Consider the following 19,750-nt stretch of genomic DNA (forward strand, 5'->3'; position numbering starts at 1 on the left):
ACCATACCTCTTCCCGACAAAAAAAATTGTCCTTAAGTAAAAATTTAACCATATGAGGTTTTATATAAAGGGCTGGGCCTACTTGGAGGAATTTCAATCCATGTTTATTGGCTAAAAAGCTTCTTTACACAGAGGGCATCCATTAGGACTGGATGACTCTTTTCTCTTAGTTTCTCTTGAGGTACAGAGGAAAGTGGAGACAATACTGTGGAGGAGACAAGAGAAACAAGGCAACTGAAGAGGCTGAAGATCTCAACTTACAATTTTTTTTTGTTCAGCAGGTCTTTGGTGAGTGTTCCTTGGCCTGTCTACACCATTCTAGAAGTCAGTGGATATTTTTATAAGTTCAAATTGTGTCAGGGCCTCTTGGGACTTCTTGTCTTAATTCTTCGTTACAAGCAACCACCATGAGTTTCGCTGACATTCTGGATAACTTGGGAGGAATGGGGCATTTTCAAAGGATGTCCGTAGCCTTCCTGGCTATTCCACTCTTGATGCTGGCTTCTCACAACCTTCTGCAGAATTTCACAGCCGGGGTCCCTGACCATCACTGCCAGATTCATATCACAGCCAATCACACCCGTTATGCCAATACCACCCAAGAGCTGGGAGCTGACAGCCTCATTAGAATTGCCATCCCTGTGAATGGGAAGGGACAGCCAGAGAAGTGCCTGCGGTTTGTCACCACCCAGTGGCGGCTCCTTGACACTAATGCCACTGCTGTCAACGAAACAACGGTGGATACTGAACCATGTTCAGATGGGTGGACGTATGACAGGAGCACATTCACCAGCACCATAATCAGTGAGGTGAGAGAAACAATTGGGAAACATTCTTGAGGGAGATGGGCTGTTAAGATCCCCATTACAGATCCCCATGACAGCCAATGTGATGTAGTGGTTAGACTAGGATCTGGGAGAACCAGGTCTGAATCCCCATTCTGCCACAGAAGATGGCAACCTCATTCTGGGTGATGAGTCATATACACTCATTCTGACCTACCTCAGAGGTAGCATTGCCAGATCTGGATTGGGAAATACCTGAAGACTTTGGTGGTGGGCTTGAGCAGGGCAGGGTTTGAGGAGGGGAGAGATCTCAGCAGGGTGTAATGCCGCAGAGTCCACCCTCTGAAGCAGCCATTTTATCCAGAGGAACTGATCTTGTTCATCTGGGGATTAATCATAACAGCAGGAGATCTTCAGGTGCCACCTGGAGGTTGGGAACCTTACTCACAGGGTTGTTGTGGCAGAAGAGAGAATTTATGTGGGCCACTTTGGGTCTCCTTTGAGGAGAAAAGTAGGGTATGTGAAGTAAATAGATAAAGTAACAATACAGGATCACCCAATGGAGTTGATGGGCAGTAGATTCAGGATAAATCAAAGGAAGGACTTATTTGCTCAATGAGTAATTAAACTGTAGAATCAGTGCTCTTCTGCCTTTACAAATGATATAGAAGATGAAAGATTGGCATATGCAGCTTGTAATACAGAAAAATTGTCCTTGCCAAAATTCCCTCTTTTATCATGCAACTATTCTCTGGTGCAACTAGTCCTGTTTCGAGGGATTAACTGTGGAGAATGGATGTCACCATCTGTTGATGAATATTTGTGTGGCATCCAGCCAGTCACCATCAACAGGTGGAATGTTGAATAACACAGACCTTTGGTTCAATGTAGCAAAGTGATTCCTGTGTTCCTACGTAAGCACTTAGCCACAGACCACAGGTAAAACAGTTACCATCGATCTATGACAGAGGAATATTCATATCTAGAGGTGACCCTATGAACTCTCTGTGTGTGTTGTGGGGGAGACTGGGAGATGTTAACTTCCCACACTTTTATGATCACCGAAGCACAGAGCTGCTGGGGTACCAGCACCCTTTGAATTCTCACTCCAAATAACTGGATGTTGTGCAGTTAATAACTATTCAGCACTTGCAGTATATTTATTGCACTGACACCCTGTCTTTCTTCCATCATGGCTTCCAGGGTCTATCACCTGGGCACAAAGCAGAATCCAAATCGCAATGCTGTAAAAGTTTCACAAAAGGTGGAGCCTGGAGATCTCCCACTTTTACAACAGATCTCCAGCTGGCAGAGATCAGCTCACCTGTAGAAAATGGCTGCTTTGAAGAAAGGACTCTATGGCAGGGGTGGCCAACAGTAGCTTGCCAGATGTTTTTTTTGCCTACAACTCCCATCAGCCCCAGCCAGCATGGCCAATGGCTGGGGCTGATGGGAGTTGTAGGCAAAAAACATCTGAAGAGCTACTGTTGGCCACCCCTGTGCTATGGCATTGTACTAGGATTGCCAATCCCCAGGTGGGGGCAGGGGATGCCCCAGTTTGGAGGCCTTTCCCCTGCTTCAGGGTCATCAGAAAGCAGGGGAGGGGGGGGGGAGGAAATGTCTGCTTGGCACTACATTATTCCCTATGGAGACCGATTTCCATAGGGTATAATAGAGAATTAATCTGCAGGTATCTGGGGCTCTGGGGGGCTGTTTTTTGAGGTAGAAGCACCAAATTTGCAACATAACATCCGATGCCTCTCCTCAAAAAACCTGCCAAGTTCCAAAAGGGTTGAACCTGGGGGTCCAATTCTATGAGGCCCCAAAGAAGGTGCCCCTATCCTTCATTATTTCCAATGGAGAGAAGGCATTTAAAAGGTGTGCTGTCCCTTTAAATGTGATGGCCAGAACTCCCTTTGGAGTTCAATTATGCTTGTCACAACCTTGCTTCTGGCTCCACCCCCAGATATTTCTTGAATTGGACTTGGCAACCCTACATTGTACCTTGCTGAAGCCCCAAACCCCACCATTTCCCGGATCCACCCCTAAAGTCTCCAGGTATTTTCCAACACAGACCTGGCAGTCCTACCTTGGTATGAACCCAAGCTTGCACCCAATGTCCTCACACAGTTTCTGTTCTCTCTCCCTCCCCTGCAGTGGAATTTGGTGTGTGACTACCGGACTCTGCGGCAAATGGCTCAGTCCATCTACATGGCTGGTGTGCTGATAGGATCAGTGCTGTTCGGAGGTCTCTCAGACAGGTAAACTGTGGAGGCCAGAAAAGGGCAGCAAGAGAGGGGGCCTGTTGCTATGGTGATAGAAATAAGTCAGATGGATTCTGTCTCAGGGCCTGTGTTTTCATATTGAGTGAGCCAACTTTGGAATAAAAGTTTGTAGGGTTGCCATCCTCCAGGTGAGGCCTGGAGTTCTTCTGGAATTACAACAGATCTTCAGGCCGCAGAGATCAGGTCCCTTGGAGAAAATGACAGCCTCCAAGAGTAGTTTCTATGGCAGCGGTTGCCAACCTTTCTGACCTGTGGGCACATTTGTAATTCTGAGACTCAGTGGTGGGTAAGGTTGCCAAGTCCCCTGCCTCCTCTAGTAGGGGACTTTCGCGCACGTGCAAAGTGCACGCACAATGCACTGACGTCACCTGGAAGTGACGTTATTGCACTGGCGATGCCTTGTGCAGCTGCTCTAGGCATTTCTGGGAAAACTCTATGGCAGGGGTGGCCAACGGTAGCTCTCCAGATGTTTTTTGCCTACAACTCCCATCAGCCCCAGCCATTGGCCTTGCTGGCTGGGGCTGATGGGAGTTGTAGGCAAAAAAAACCATCTAGAGAGCTACCATTGGCCACCCCTGCTCTATGGTTTTCCCGGATGCTCTAGCCATTTGGGAGGAAAAAACTCTATGGTACCTATTGTACCATAGAGTTTTCCAGCCCAAATGGCTAGAGCATCTGGGAAAACCATAGAGTTTTCCCAGAAACACCAAGATGGGCCAGCGTGCGGTGTTGCCAGCGTGATGTCATCACTTCTGGGTGATGTCACTGCACCGACGACATAGGGGGAGGTTCCTCCCACCCGCCCAATGTGGGCCGGCGGATTGGGAACCTCCCGGGTGGAGTGCAACCACAAAATTGTTACAAAGTGGTGGGTGCAACCACAAAATGGTAGCCACAGGAGGTGGAGCCATACACGCAGAGGAAGCCCAAGGGTGGGGGGAAAGAAGGATATTTTAAAAATAAACTGGGGAAGAGAGAGAATATAGCACACACTCTGGTTTCAGCTGCGACTGAAACAATGTTATTTTAATCTGCATAGCCCATCAGATCTTCAGTGGTGAATCAGAAGTTCTGCTGGGCAAGAGCCTGACTCTCATTCAAAAACACATGGTGGGCACCAAGAAAGGACAGCCCTGCTGAGCATCCTCCCTTTCCCAAACTCTGTACTCCCCAAGCACCATCCCCAAATCTAGAGTTGCCAGCTCTGGGTACAGAAATACCAGGAGACATTGGGGGGGGGGTGGATCCAGGGGACGGTGGGCTTTGGGGAGAGAAGGGACCTCAGCAAGATACAATGCCATAGAGCCCACCTTCCAAAGCAGCTGTTTTTGCCAGGGGAATTGGTCTCTGTCATCTAGAAATTAATTGTAACCCTGAGATCCCCAGCCCACAGATTTGGCAACCCTACTCAAATCTCCAGAAATTTCCCAAGTCAGAGTTGGTAACCCTACAGATGGTGTGTGGAAGAACCTAATGTAGGCTCCACAGATGGACCCAGCAGACAACTCTTCATCCATTTGGGGAGGGGGCGGGGTCCAGTTGGGATTCAGTATGAAAGACGTCCCTTCACACTTTTTGTTTTAAAAAAAATGAAGCAAAAGAAAGGCCTGAATTTTCTAATGAAGACCCTAGAAAGGGACTTTCAGAGGCATACACTCCAACAATTAACATTTATCAGAAACGGAGTCTGTTTCCCTTTATTGTTGTTGTTCATTTACCAGAAACCGAGCCTGTTTCCCACTGTTGTTGTTCAGTCACACAGTCAAGTCTGACTCTTTGCGACCCCATGGACAAAGTCACGCCAGGCCCTCCTGTCTTCCACCATCCTCCGAAATCTGCTCAAATTCATGTTTGTTACATCAGTAACACTGTCCAGCCATCTCATCTTTTGCTGTCCCTTTCTTCTTTTGCCTTCTGTCTTTCCTAGCATCAGGATCTTCTCCAGTGAGTGCTCCCTTCTCATTTGGTGGCCGAAATATTTGAGCTTCAGCTTCAGCATCTGACCTTCCAGGGAACAGTCTGGGTTGATTTCCCTTAGGACTGACTGATTTGATCTTCTTGCAGTCCAAGGGACTGGAGAGTCTTCTCCAGCACCACATCTCAAAAGCAGCTATTCTTCTGTGCTCGGCTTTCCTTATGGTCCAGCTCTCACAGCCATACATTACTACTGGGAATACCATCGCTTTGACTATATGGACTTTTGTTGGCAGGGTGATGTCTCTACTTTTTATTATACTGCCCAGGTTCACCATAGCTGTCCTCGCAAAGAGCAAACGTCTTCTAATTTCATGGCTACAGTCACCATCTGCAGTGATCTTGGATCCCAGAAATGTGAAGTCCGTCACTACTTTCATGTGTCCCCTTCTATTTGCCAAGGTGTGATGGGGCCAGATGCCATGATCTTAGTTTTTTTGATGTTGAGTTTCAAGCCTACTTTTGTGCTCTCCTCTTTCACCCTCAACAAGAGGTTCTTTAGGTCCTCCTCATTTTCTGCCATTAGAGTAGTGTCATCTGCATATCTGAGGTTGTTGATGTTTTTCCCGGCAATTTTAATTCCGGCTTGTGCTTCATCCAGGCCAGCATTCCGCATGATGTACTTTGCATATAAATTAAATAAGCAGGGTGACAATATACATCCTTGTCAAACTACTTTTCCTATTCTAAACCAATCAGTTGTTCCATATCCCATTCTGACAGTTGCTTCTTGACCCTTATATAGGTTTCTCAGGAGACATGTGAAGTGGTCTGGTACTCCCATCTCTTTAAAGACTTGCCGCAGTTTGTTGTGATCCACACAGTCAATGGCTTTAGCTGTCAATGAAGCAGAAATAGACGTTTTTCTGATACTCCCGTGCTTTCTCCATAATCCATCGAATGTTGGCAATTTTCATCTCTAGTTCCTCTACCCCTCCGAAACCCAGCTTGAACTTCTGGTAGTTCCCAATCTACATACTGCTGAAGCCTAGCTTGTAGGATCTTTAACATGACCTTGCTGGCATGTGAAATGAGTGCAATGGTGCGATAGTTTGAACATTCCTTGGCATTACCCTTCTTTGGGATTGGAATATAAACTGATCTTTTCCAATCCTGTGGCCCCTGTTGTGTTTTGCAAATTTGTTGACATAATGTGTATATCACTTTAACAGCATCATCTTTTAGGACTTTGAATAGCTCAACTGGGATACCATCATCTCCACTCGCTTTGTTGTTAGTAATGCTTTCTAAAGCCCATTTGACTTCTCTCTCCAGGATGCCTGAAATCCATCGATTTCACTGTCATGGTTGTCCGGGACATTGAGATCCTTCTTGTATAATTCTTCTGTGTATTCTTGCCACCTCTTCCTGATCTCTTCTGCTTCTGTTAGGTCCCTACCATTTTTGTCCTTTATCATGACCATCTTTGCACGAAACGTTCCCTTGATTTCTCCAATTTTCTTGAAGAGATCTCTGGTCCTTCCCATTCTATTATTTTCCTCTATTGCTTTGCATTGTTCCTTCAGGAAGGCCTTCTTATCTCTCCTTGCTCTTCTCTGGAAATCTGCATTCAGTTGGGTGAATCTTTCCTTTTCACCTTTGCCTTTCACTTTCCTTCTTTCCTCAGCTATTTGTAAAGGCTTATCAGACAGCCACTTTGCTTTCTTGCATTTCTTTTTCTTTGGGATGGTGCTGATTGCTGCCTTCTGTACAATGTCACAAACCTCCATCCATAGTTCTTCAGGCACTCTGTCTATCAACTTTAGTTCCTTAAACCTATTCATCACCTCCACTGTATATTCATAAGGGATGTGATCAAGTTCAAATGTGAATGGCCTAATGGCTTCCCCAGTTTTCTTCAGTTTAAGACTGAATTTTGCAATGAGTAGCTCATGATCTGAGTCACAGTCAGCTCCAAGTCTTGTTTTTGCTGACTGTAAGGAGCTTCTCCATCTTTGACTGCAGAGTATATAATCAATCTGATTTCTGTGTTGCCCATCAGGTGATGTCCATGTGTAGAGTCGCCTTTTAGGTTGTTAGAAGAGGGTGTTTGCTATGACCAGCTTGTTCTCTTGACAAAGCGCTATTAGCCTTTGCCCCTCTTCATTTTGTTCTCTACCTGTTTCCCTACCCCCTAGTAAACCATTCTACCGTAATTTGTTACTATTTGTACATTTGAGAGATGCCTGCTTAACATTTGTGATTAAGGGGTCCCAACAGAAGAGCAAGGTTACAGGCATGTCTGTGGTCAAAAGGGCTGAAGAAAAACAGACAGCAGTGTCTGGAGGGGGGATGTGACTCATAACCCAGCTCAAATGCAGGCTTGTACATTCCTGTCTTGCAGGTTTGGCCGGAAGGCCCTCATCGTCTGGTGCTACTTGCAGATGGGGGTGTCAGGTGCCTGCACGGCCTTTGTGCCAAACTTTACCGTTTACTGTGTCCTCCGCTTCCTGAGTGGAATGGCCATGTCAGGAATTTCTCTCAACTCTGTCTCACTGTGTAAGTAGTTCCATCCTCCATCAGAGCCAGCATGCCTTCTGGGATTCAACCCAGAGGCCTTAGAACATTTGGGCTAGGCAAGGTGCTAAATATCCTCACTCCCTATAAAGTCCTGAAGATAGAACATAAGAACATAAGGGAAGCCATGCTGGATCATCCAGTCCAACACTCTGTGTCACACAGTGGCAAAAAACCCTCCAGATGAAAACCCTCCAGATGCCATCAGAAAGTCCATCAGTGGGGCCAGGCCACTAGAAGCCCTCCCACTGTACCCCCCCCCCCCACCAAGCACCAAGAAAACAGAGCATCACAGACTCCTTTTGTGGAGGGTGATCTAGGGAGGTAGGTGCCCATGCAGATTCCCTGGAATGAAGCAGAAAGTTTCCTGGGGGCCCTGAGGACATCCCAATTACCAGAGGTCACCATAAGAAAACCAGAAGTTTTATAAGTGCTAGCTTGCAAATATTACATAATGCTGCTACCCCAGTACACATTTTAGCTTTTGCATTTATATTTTGAAGTAGCATTCACAATCAAACAAAATATTTAAAGTCTTTGTTCCTTGCTAATAATATACTGCAAGAGCTCTTTATTTAAGAGCTATGCCCAATGGGTCAATATCAGTTTCAATTTCAATAGGTACCTAGAGTTTTAACCTCCCAAATGGCTAGGGCATCCGGGAAAACCATAGAGTTTTCCTGAAAACACCTAGAGTGGCCCCATATGGGGCACCGCCATTTTGATGACGTCACTTCTGAATGATGTAATTTGTCTCGTGCGCAATTCACTCGCAAATGTCCCCCACTGGGGGATGAAGAGGACTTGGCAACCCTAGGTGGACATGACACTTAATCCTTCCTCCCTGCACTGGTTTCTGAAACAGTACTTGAGAGGTGTTATTTGCCCCTTGGGGGTTTCTCATGGGTTCTCCAACAGGGAAATAGAGCAGGGCTGGGTGTTTCAGATCAGGAGAATAATGCAGGCTTAAGCACTCTCTCTCTCTCTCCCTGTGCACCATTGTCCCAGGTTGAATTGGATCCCCATGGCCTTGGGAAATGAGCTCCCAGCTGAGGACTCATAGTACATGTCTGATTAAAAGTCCTCATGGTGGACCCAGACATGTTATGTGCAGTCAGGCCATTATAATCCAATCAATTTTTGTGAGCTCTGCTCTGAAAAGCAAAGACTGAACATGCACACAGGGGTGGCAAGTTAGGGTGTTAGGGAGACAAGTGACTGAGGGCCCTGACCACTCTGAGCATTTTACCACATGGGCTTGATGCCAAGCGGTGGAGAGAGCATCTGCTTCACAAAAGATTCAAAAGATTCCCGGTTCAATCCCCAAAAGATTCCCGTGCAAAAGATTCCCGGTTCAATCCCCAGTATCGCTAGTTAAAAAGACGAGGCAATAGGTGATGTGAAAGACCACTGCCAGAGATGCTAGAGAGCCACTGCCAGTCTGTGTAGACAATACTGACCTTGATAGATTGACTGACTCAGCATAAGGCAGCTTCATTTGGAGTTGGAAAAGTCCCATGATTTTGCTTTCAAATGTTTCCTGAGGTTGGTTTTGGGTAGTACAAGGGATGGCCCAGAGGGAGTTTTTGTTGAACTGCTTAACATTGCTGAGCACCTCTAACAGTTGCTTCCTTGATATATAATTGTATCCTTCCAACACCTGTGGTGTCAGTTGCCAACCTGAAAAAATAATATCCTTGTTTGTGTATCTTCCTTCATCCCAGGTATGGAATGGATTCCAACTAAATATCGTGCTATTGTTGGCACTATCAATGGTTACTGCTACACTACTGGGCAATTCATCCTGGCTGGAGTGGCATATGCCATCCCCAACTGGCGCTGGCTGCAGCTCACTGTCTCCCTGCCATTCTTCATATTCTTCCTCTACTCCTGGTAGGTGGACATGAAGGGCTGGGTCCCATTCCTCGAGATGGAAGAAGGTAGCTTCAAAAGATTCTTGACAATAGGAGTCAGTCTTCACCCTTTCTCCAACCAAATTGGTTTTGTGGGGGGGGGGGGGAGTCTTAAAATTGGGTTGGCAAAGTTGCTAGGGCAACATGAAGTGATACTTTGCAAATGCCAGCTATTAGAACCAGGTTTCCTGAATGGTTTGACCTTGCAGTGGTTAGAGTGTCAGACTAGGATCTGTGTGAGATCCAAGTTCAAAACCCTGATCTGCCATGGAAGCTTGCTGGGTGACCTTGGGCCAGTCGCGTGCTCTCAGCCTGACCTACCCCACAGTGGTGTAGTGAGGATAACATGGAGGAGAGGAGAACGATGTAAACTGCTTGGGTTACCCATTGGGGGATAAATGAAGTCAAATATAGTCACATATATTAATAATTTTCCTGTTCCTTCCTCATCCCAGCTGTGGTCAGCCACTCCACAAGTGAATGTGCAGAAATCCATGCATGAGATCATGTGTGTGTGGTCTGCTTCTGAGTTTAGGGAAGAGATGCCACAGTAGAATTAGAAGATGAATACAGCAGGATCTCTCTGATCCCCTCTAAATCCACACATGGGGCAAAGACTAGAACAGCTGTTAACTCCCTACTTCCCAAATCACATCAGAATGCTAGGCCAGTGAGGGCACAGAATCTAACAGACCCAAGACTTCTTCTTCTCCTTGGGGTAATCCACTACTACTCTGGGCCGGATCTAGGGGGGCGTGCAGAGGGGGGTGCTTGCCCTGGGCACCAACGGAGGGGGGGGTGCCAAATTGGGTATGAAGTCCATTGTATTCTATGGGATCATAAGATAGAATGGCCCATAAGGGGGAGCCTTTTTTTAATTTTGCCCCCCCCCTCGAAAAACATGTAGATCCTGTCCTCCTCCTACTGCTGCTAGTTCCTCCGTCCCATTACACCCTGACCACTAGACTCTGAAGCTTTCAGGCAGCTACCAAAACCATGTTCTTTCCTCTTGTTTTGTCTGCAGGCTGTTTGTTGAGTCAGCGCGCTGGTTGGCAATCTCAGGGCAGCATAAGCGGGCCGTGGCGGGCCTCAAGAGAGCGGCCAGGATCAACGGAAGGAAGAAAGAAGGAGATGAACTCAGCGTAGAGGTAGAACGAGGAGAGCAAAGAAGGGGGTGGCTGGGAGAGGCAGCTTTGCCAAAAAGTTTTGGCACAGATCTGTTGGTTCTCCAGTGGTGTACGAAGGCACTTTCAGAACATTTTCCCCCTTAATACTCAAATGTGGAGGCACCCAATGAAGCTAAAGGACATGCAGGGCAGACTCAGGGGCTGGTGTGGTCCCTCTGTTGTTGCTGCAGCTGCCAATACAGCTCAGAAACAACGTGGCTTTCTGCGTGGAAGGTTTTCTTGCATTTTGCCCTGCTCCACAGGAGCCATTCCCCCCTGACCACTTGGGGGCTTTAAAAAAGATCAGCAATGTTACTTCTTCTAATGCAGTTATAATGATCTATCTATCAAGTTCAGCCTTCATTTTAAAAATAAACCTGTAGTTCCTTTGCTTATAGGAAATATAAGGAGAATCTCTGTTATGAAGGGCCTCTACAGATTTACTTTATTTAGAAAATGAAAGCTGGGGATTCAGAGAACCTGTTTAGACAAACTGTTAGAATGGTATAATGATATGCAATTGCTAGTTTTTTAAAAAGCTCTTCAGTGGCCCGGGTGGGGAGAGAGAATCATGGGCCGAAGAATCACTGCGGGGAACTGGGGCTGGAGAATCACGCCACTCTGGGTGGGACGAGGAAGATCCAGGCTTTCCCATCCATATGGGTATCACCCTGGCTATGCCAGACCATTGCAGCAAAGCAGGTTTGGGAATGAACCCAGGGAAAGATAGGAAAACCCCAAGAGGTGTATGGAACCACCAGATGCTGTGAGACAGTAAGGGGAAAATATTTCCCAGTGGTATCTAAGCCAGGGTTAGCAACCCATGTGTATGTGACCAAAAGGGAATACTTCTTTGAGTAAGTAAATTATAGGATTAAACTGTTAGTGGATTTACTGATGGCAGCAAGCATAGATGGCTTTGAAAGAAGATCAGACCAAATCATGGACAAGAGATCCGTCAGTGGCTACTAGCCATGGTAACTAAAGGGAACTTCCGGAGGCACTAAGCCTCTAAATACCAGTGCTGGAGGAGGCAACATCAAGGGGAGGACTTGGCTTCTGTGCCCTGTTGGTTTGTGCTCCAGGGCAACTGGTTGTCAACTACGTGCAACATGATGCTGGGCTAGATGGTCCACTGGTCTGATCCAGCAGGGCTGTTCTTGTGTTCTTATGACCTGTGGATGTCTGATCTCCCATAATCTCAAGCAAGAAGACTCTTGAGGTGTTGTTGTTGTTGTTGTTGTTTTGGGGGGGGGGTTGTAATTAACATTTTAATGGAGTTTTCCAATATAAAAAAACAAACAAGAAAAGACTCCTATTTTTAAGGCTGAAAATTCCTTTTCTCTCAACTGAAGTCTCCTAAACAAAGTTGGCGGGAATCAAATGCTGAACATGTGAGATGGGGAATACGAACATTCCACAGGGCTGCTCAGATTGTCTGCTAGGTGATTAGCATTTTGACAGTCATTTGGCCAATTCATTTGTGAAATGCCTGAGAACAGCAAAGCCATGTTCCCAATATGCCTGCTTACGTCACAGTGTTTGAAATCCTTGTGTTTTGATCTTCTCTGTGTTATCTGTCTGTGGTTCCCCTAGTTTGGACCCACTCCTCTTCCCTTCTCTTTCAGGCTTTGAAACACAACTTGCAAAAGGAGCTCTGCTCCACTAAATCTAGCCACAGCATGGCCGACTTGGTGCGGACACCTGGCATTCGCAAAATCTCCTGCGGAGTCTCCCTTGTCTGGTAAGTGAGTCAGTTTGGTTGTAGTGGTCAAGTGCGCAGACTCTTATCTGGGTTTGATTCCCCACTCCTCCACATATACTTGCTGATGTGACCTTGGGTCAGGCACAAGTTCTCTCAAAGCTGTTCTCAAGAGCAATTCTGGGAGAGCTCCCGCAGCCGCACCTACCTCACAGGGTGTCTGTTGTGGGGAGGGGAGGGGAAAGGAGATTGTAAGATGCTCTGAGACTCCTTTGGCTAGTGAAGAACGGGGTATAAATCCAATCTCTTCTTCTCTAAGTGTCCCCTGTTCCTTTTTTTTTTCACTTTCCAAGACTATATATTGCTTTCCATCAGGCTGCAACAAATTTAGGTAAAGGGGAAAAATATCCCAGCAACTTCTTCCAACTTGACTTCCTTGAAAAACTTTGAATTTCTGGCCTTCAAAGTAGATTTTTTTTTTTACATGTCCCACAATCCCGCCTTTATTTAACAATCCGATGACCCAAAGGTCCTGGACAAAACCAGTCTTACAAATATTATCTTTTATCTAGAGAGCCAGTTTGGTGTAGTGGTTAAGTGTGCAGACTCCTATCTGGGAGAACCGGGTTTGATTCCTCACTCCTCCACCTGCACCTGCTGGAATGGCCTTGGGTCAGCCATAGCTCTCTCAGGTGTTGTCCTTGAAAGGGCAGCTGCTGTGAGAGCCCTCTCAGCCCCACCCACCTCACAGGGTGTCTGTTGTGAGGGAGGAAGATAAAGGAGATTGTGAGCTGCTCTGAGATTTGGAGTGGAGGGCGGAATATAAATCTAATTTCTTCTTCTTCTATTTCCATCCTAGCATAGAAGCCAGTGCTCCATAGAAGCCATGGCTACCACAGCTAAAGTAATACCAGGACCAGTAGCAGAGAAGACACACAAACAAGGGAAACCTTGGAAACCACTGGCTGCATTCACAGATCTCTCAAAGGGATCATCAGCACATAATCCAAAAAATGGGGAGGGAATAAAGTTTCAATCTCCTGAGACTATTATGCACACAATATATTGGAGCAGGGTACTCCTCAGAACCTTCCTACTAAAACAGCAGAGGGGAAACCATTTGTATGTATGTGAAGTGCTGTTGTTGCTTCTGCCTGGGCTCGGAGCTCATAGCAAGCCCCACTGCCCCTGACTCCCTCCTGCACACCTCTTCTGACACCTGCTTGTGTGCACACTTCCCAATCTGTTGACAGAAGGGCATGCAGGTGGTGTGATTGGTGGTGATGGTGAGAAAGGTCATGAGTGACAAGGGAAGGCTGCACAGGCAGAGGGAGGAAGGGCTTGAGCAGGAAGGGAGTGTGAGCAGGGTTCCTGATGAGAGGCAGAGGAAGGGACAAGGGCCCTTGAGAGCCAGTTTGGTGTAGTCGTTAAGTGTGCAGACTCTTATCTGGGAGAACCAAGTCTGATTCCCCACCTCCATTTACAGCTGGAGGGTCAGCCATAGCTCTCGCAGGAGTTGTCCTTGAAAGGGCAGCTGTGAGAATGCTCTCAGCCCCTCCCACCTCACAGGGTGTCAGTTGTGGGGGAGAAGATATAGGAGATTGTAAGCCACTGAGTCTCTAATTCAAAGAGAAGGGCAGGGTATAAATCTGCAGTCTTCTTCTTCTCTCTGCTGAGGGCTCTTCAAAACCTAGAAGCATCCCTGCCCGGGGACTAAAGACAGACGATTTTTGTGCCACTGGCACAGGCCAGCAAATGTTTGGAGGACTGGGGCTTCTGGCCAGATGTGGGGTTGCCAGCAAGGCCACAGAGACATGACTTTGGCTCTAGGGCTCAGAATGTAAAGCTTTCTGATCTGTCCTTGCCCATCCCAGGTTTGCCACCAGCTTTGCCTATTATGGGCTAGCCATGGACCTGCAAAACTTTGGCTTCAACATCTACGTAACCCAACTGATCTTTGGAGTTGTTGACATCCCAGCTAAATTCATCTCAGTGATGACCATCACATTTGTAGGACGCCGATTTTCACAAGCGTTGTCTCTCATCTTGGCTGGGCTGTGTATCTTGGCCAATATCTTTGTGCCTCAAGGTGAGGGTCCTATTCCAACGTTAAATCAAAAATGGACATAAGCCTGACACAGAATTCAACTGTACAAAATTGCTGGATGTTTTGGACTAGGAGAATTTCAAATGCGAAGACATGAAATTTCAACATGGGGATAGCAAATTTCAGGGGTAAATTTTGTGTCAAAGAGCTAACTGAATCCCATCCCCTGTTTTGTTTTAGCACTCATTTTAAGGTTTGAATTTTACCAAAAAAATTAGATCACCTTCCCTACTTTGGGTGCTAGCACAGAGAGTTCTGCTTCTAACTGGTGACTCTGATATATTCTCTAGATCTGAGTAATCTGCGTATGACATTTGCTGTGATTGGAAAGGGCTCACTGGCAGCCTCATTCAACTGTGCCTACATCTTTTCTGGAGAGCTTTTTCCAACTGTTATCAGGTAGGTCAAAAAAGAGGATGCTGGATCATGCTTTACCCACTGAATCCTGGAGACTGACTATCTGGCTATGAACCAGAGAGAGCTATGATGGCTTATCAGAATCTCATTTGTTTATTTGTTTGATCATTATGTTAGGGCTCTTTAGCTTGGAGAAATGGTGACTGAGTGACATGACAGAGGTTTGAAAAATTAAGCATGGGATAAAGAAGGTAGCAAAAGAAGTACTTTTCTCACAATACAATAACTCATGGGCACTCAGTAAAATTAATGAACAATAGGCTTATAACAGATAAAATGAAGTGCTTCTTCACCAGAAGAGTAATTGATGTGGAATTCACTGCTGCAGGATGTGGTGGTGGCAGCTGCAAGCACAGACAGCTTCAAGAGTGGTTTAGATATACCTATGGAGCAGAGATCCATTAGTGGCTATTGGTCACAAGGTAAAGATGGAACATGTCTGGGCCAGTGATGCTCTGTATTCTTGGTGCTTGGAGGGCAACAGTGGGAGGGCTTCTGGAGTTCTGGCCGTTTTGGACTGGAGTGTTGGACTGGATAGGCCATTGGCCTGATCCAACATGGCTTCTCTTTTGTTCTTAAAGATCTGGGCATGTACCTTTCTTAAAAAGGAGAGGAAAGCTATGAAAAACCCTTGTAGGATACCAGACCTGGGAACTAATCCAGTAACCTAGGACAAGAAAGATAGAAGCCTCACACTCATTCTTAGATTTCGAACAACAGTTTCAGATTCTCTGCCCCCCTCAAAAAAAGACAATTTGTAAGCACCCTACTTTTTATATATGGGATGCCTCCTTGCAGTGTTGGCAGCAATCACCAAGTTTAAACAGAGTATGACCCCACCAAGCAGAACTCTAGAGTTTGGATGGGGCTGCTTTGAGAGGAGGTTATTTAAGGATGTTGCCTGGAGAAATGTCTCTTGCCCCATCTTCTAGTCCATAACTACAAAGAAGGATGTGCTAGGTCCCAGTCTTATCCAGAATGAACAGAGTTCAAGGCTTCAGTATCGCATGCCTGCAGTTTGCTTTGGAAGGTGGGCTCTATGGCATTATAACCTGCTGAGATCCCTCCTCTCCCCAAACCATGCCCTCCTCAGGCTCCGCCCCCCACCAGTCTCCAGAAATTTCTCATCCCAGAGCTGGCAACTGTGAAAACCAGGGAGTGAGGAGGGACAGCTCATCTGAAACAGCTGAGGGACATGCAAGGAACTGGAGATCATGTTGTTTCCTTTTCTACCTTAGGCAGTCAGGGATGGGCCTTGGAGGAACCATGGCCCGTGTGGGCAGCATGATAGCCCCTCTGGTGAAGATGACTGGGGAATTTTTCCCACCCTTGCCCCTGATCATCTATGGAGGAGCGCCCATCATTTCAGGCATTGCCACTTGTTTCCTTCCTGAGACCAGGAACGTCCCATTGCCAGAGACCGTTGAGCAGGCGGAATTGCGGTGAGTCCAAGAATTTTCTAAAATGGTAGAGGTTCTTAGCAGTTGGAAGCCTTATACTCTTGCAGGGCTGACAGAGAGAAAGCAACACTCTGTGTGTTCTCAGAGGCACTATTTTAGGGCTTAATTTCTACAACAGAGCATATCCATGTGCCTTGCAACTGAGTTCACTGCTCCATGTTGTGTCTACTCTGACCAGCAGCAACTGTTCAAAATCTCAGTCAAAAGAGTTCTTTCCTAATAGTTGCTCCCAGGGACCTTTTAACTGGAGGTGCCAATGACTGAATTTGGGGTCTCTGGCATGCACAACAGGTGCTCTGCTGCTGAGTTGTGGCCAAGAAGCCACACTTTCTGCTCTTGAAGCCACATAGTTTTATGTAGTGGGACTAAGCCATAGATCAGTAGACCTGCAAAGAGGGAGCATATCATGCAATGCATTACACACTACACAAATTTCAGATACTATGGGGAAGAAGGAAACATCCACATGACTTCATGCCAAGGTGATATAACTCTACACAATAACTCTACACAATATGCAATACACAATATTAACTTCCGGAACTCATTGCCACAAGATATGGTGATGGCTGCTGGTTTAAATAATTTTTTAAAGGGAGAAGCCAGATTTGTAAAGAAGGATAAAACTAGCAGCAGCTTCTACCAGTCGCCATCTGTCTCCTTGTGTATAGGCAGCCTACCTCTGAGTGTCAGACACTGGGGGAAAGCCATCGCTATCTCCAGGGCTTCTTTTCTGGGGAAAAAAAGGGTGCCAGAACTTTTGAGAGGCAAATGAAAGAGAAACACATAGGTGCCTCTCATGAACTTCTAAACATTTTTGGAGAATTTTGTTTCCCCAAAGAGGTTCCAGAACTCTGTTCCACTGTGTTCCCCCAGAAAAAAAAGTCCTGACTAACTCCTTCATTCTCTGCCTGTGAGCTACTGAGATGGAGGGAAGGGAGTGCAGTGTGTTCTCCAGACAATGATTCCCCAGTGTTTTCTGATTGCCACTTGAGCAATGTATCTACCTATCTACCTATCTACCTGGTTCCACCATGGAAAAGCCTTCCAATGGAACAGAGTGGCTGCTGTGGAGAACTGGGTTGGGGAGAGGAGGGGAGGGATGCATGCCTCCAGGGGTCATTTTGTAGAAAAATAGATGGTGGAGCTCATTAGCATGAGTTCATTAAGCAACCCGACGCAAGAAAGGAGAGCCCCGGGCAAGTGAGGCCTGCTTGGGCTGGCTAGAGATCCAGCCAGTCTAAGCAGGCCTCACTCACCTGGGGTTCTCCTTGGCCACCACCACCCCCCACAGTCAAAAGGCCAGCAAGCCACCCACCACCCAAAATCACATAAGAAGTGGAGAAAGGGTAGTATGGGCTTCTCCAAGGGTTAATGAGGGCTGCTGGGGGTGTGGCAATGCTTCTGGTGGCTGGCTGCCTGCCCGCTCTCCTAATCCAGGGATTGTTATGCCGCTGCACCTACTATTGAATGGACAAGGTAGGTGGGGAGGAAGGGGGGCATCAGAAAGGTTCAGGAGCTGCACTCCTGTGAGCTCCTGCTGAATTCAAGGCCTGGATGTCACCAATCTGGGTGGGACTGGAAAGTTCCAGACAATCTCATTCACGTGGTATCCACCCTGGCTTTGCTTCAATATTGCCAAAAACATCCTAGAAGAGCTTGGAAGTGACTTGATGGCACTCAACACACACACACACATAAAGCAGATTTTAAAAAGATCTCAGCAAAACCTGGGAAAAGCTGGAAGGTGCATATAGTAGTGTCTGGGGAAAACCCTGCTTCGCATTAGCACCCAAGCTGGAGCAAAACACCTGTCTCAAAGAAAATTAATTCTTATTTTCAACAGAAAACTGGAATAGACAAACCTTTAGTTTGCTCCGGGAAGTCTTACTCTTACACCTGTGTTTTTATATACCATTACATCTACTGATAAGCAATTATGCATTTGTATTTGCCTCCATTACTTATTCATTTAACTTTCTTGTTTATGCCTTTTAAGGTCAAGGCCCAACCAAGAAGATGAACTGCAAATGAAGGTTCTTCTCCCTTCCCCGAAGCCCGACCCAGCCAAAAACAGCAGCTAAGGAGAAGAAACACAGGAATTCCCTGACAACCCCCTAACTAATCCTGGTCTGCTTATGCGCATGAGAGTTCTTTCGGGCTTCAGCCCCTTCCCCTGAGTCTGTAAAATGTCTGACTGGGACGGGTGCATCTAAACATGCATGCCTCTAGGGCATATCTGCAAAATGTCATGTATGCATGTGGGCATGAAAAGCTTTTCCCTCCACCTCGACCCTATCATAATGGAATGTGGTTGAATGTGTGTGAGCTGCTTCCACCCTGCAATAGGCACAGCCAAGTCCACTGGGCCATTTTGAAATTGTGGGAAGCATCCTTAATGCGTTTTAAGACAAAGGAAACAAGCTCCACTTCTGAAACTGGACCACTAAAGGCTGCTACAGGATAAATGATCAAATTGGAGAACAGAAGAGCTTGCAAAGAAGCATGATTTTGGAGAGAAACTGTTGATTGGCGGGTATTTCAAGTACTCAAGAATGACAATTCTTAACCTGTGAAATGTTATAAAAGACAGTATGGTGTAGTGGTTAAAGCATTGTACTAGGATCTGGGGTGCCCAAGTTCAAACCCTTTCTCAGCCATGAAGGCTCACTGAGTGACCTTTGGTTAGTCAGTCTCTTGATCTTGCCTACCTCACAGGGTTGTTATGAGGATAAAACAGAAGAAGGGAGAATAATGTTGTAAGCTGCTTTGGGTCCCCATTGGTGAGAAAAGCAGTGTAAAAATCAATGGGTGCCAAAGAGCTAAAGCAGGGGTCCCCAATCTTTTTGAGCCAGCAAGCACCTTTGGAAATCTGACACAGTGTGCTGAGCACAACAAAATGACTGCCACAAGAGGTGGAGCCAAACACAAAATGTCAGGGAGTGAGGTTATACATAGCTCTAAATGTCGCTCTTCAGCATTTCAGGCAGAGGTTCTGTTTAACAGGAGAAATGTATTGTTTAAATATTTTCTTGCATACACACGTATTCATATAGAGTTAGATAAGAAATGCTCATCTGGCAGGATCTGGCGGATCTTCAGTGTCCAATCAGAAGCAGTACTGGTCCCACACTTTCTTAAAACATTTTGTGGGCACCAGGAAAACAGTGTCTGTATGGTGCATACGGGCCTGAAAATGGGGATCCCTGAGCTAGACTCACCCTTTGGATACTCAAAGTTCTGTTCAGTCCTACTGGCTTCCCTGTGATAGATACAAAAACAAAAACCACTGTATAAAGTGTGCAAAAAATTTTAAGTGTCTGGAGAATTATAAGAATAAATATTTGTTACAAAAGCGTTTGTAGTCCATATTCTCAAAATAATATGTATCAAAAGCAATCACAAATATATACTGAATTAACAG

At 46.2% G+C, this 19,750-nt stretch overlaps 2 protein-coding genes across 2 annotated transcripts in view; one reads left to right on the forward strand and one right to left on the reverse strand.

The window, feature by feature from the left end:
- RELA (RELA proto-oncogene, NF-kB subunit) overlaps positions 1–19,750 on the reverse strand; it is a 542,238-nt gene that overhangs the window by 249,334 nt on the left and 273,154 nt on the right. The window lies entirely within an intron of this gene.
- Positions 314–18,593, forward strand: LOC132587740 (solute carrier family 22 member 6-A-like). Its single transcript, XM_060260100.1, has 10 exons — positions 314–809; positions 2,943–3,046; positions 7,389–7,543; positions 9,286–9,454; positions 10,499–10,622; positions 12,269–12,384; positions 14,217–14,431; positions 14,740–14,848; positions 16,105–16,308; positions 18,326–18,593. Exons 1-10 carry the CDS (start codon positions 408–410, stop codon positions 18,408–18,410), a joined length of 1,683 nt encoding a protein of 560 aa, XP_060116083.1. The 5' UTR covers positions 314–407; the 3' UTR covers positions 18,411–18,593.

This window comes from Heteronotia binoei, chromosome 1, assembly GCF_032191835.1.
Source record: "Heteronotia binoei isolate CCM8104 ecotype False Entrance Well chromosome 1, APGP_CSIRO_Hbin_v1, whole genome shotgun sequence".
Taxonomy (NCBI): Eukaryota; Metazoa; Chordata; class Lepidosauria; order Squamata; family Gekkonidae; genus Heteronotia; species Heteronotia binoei.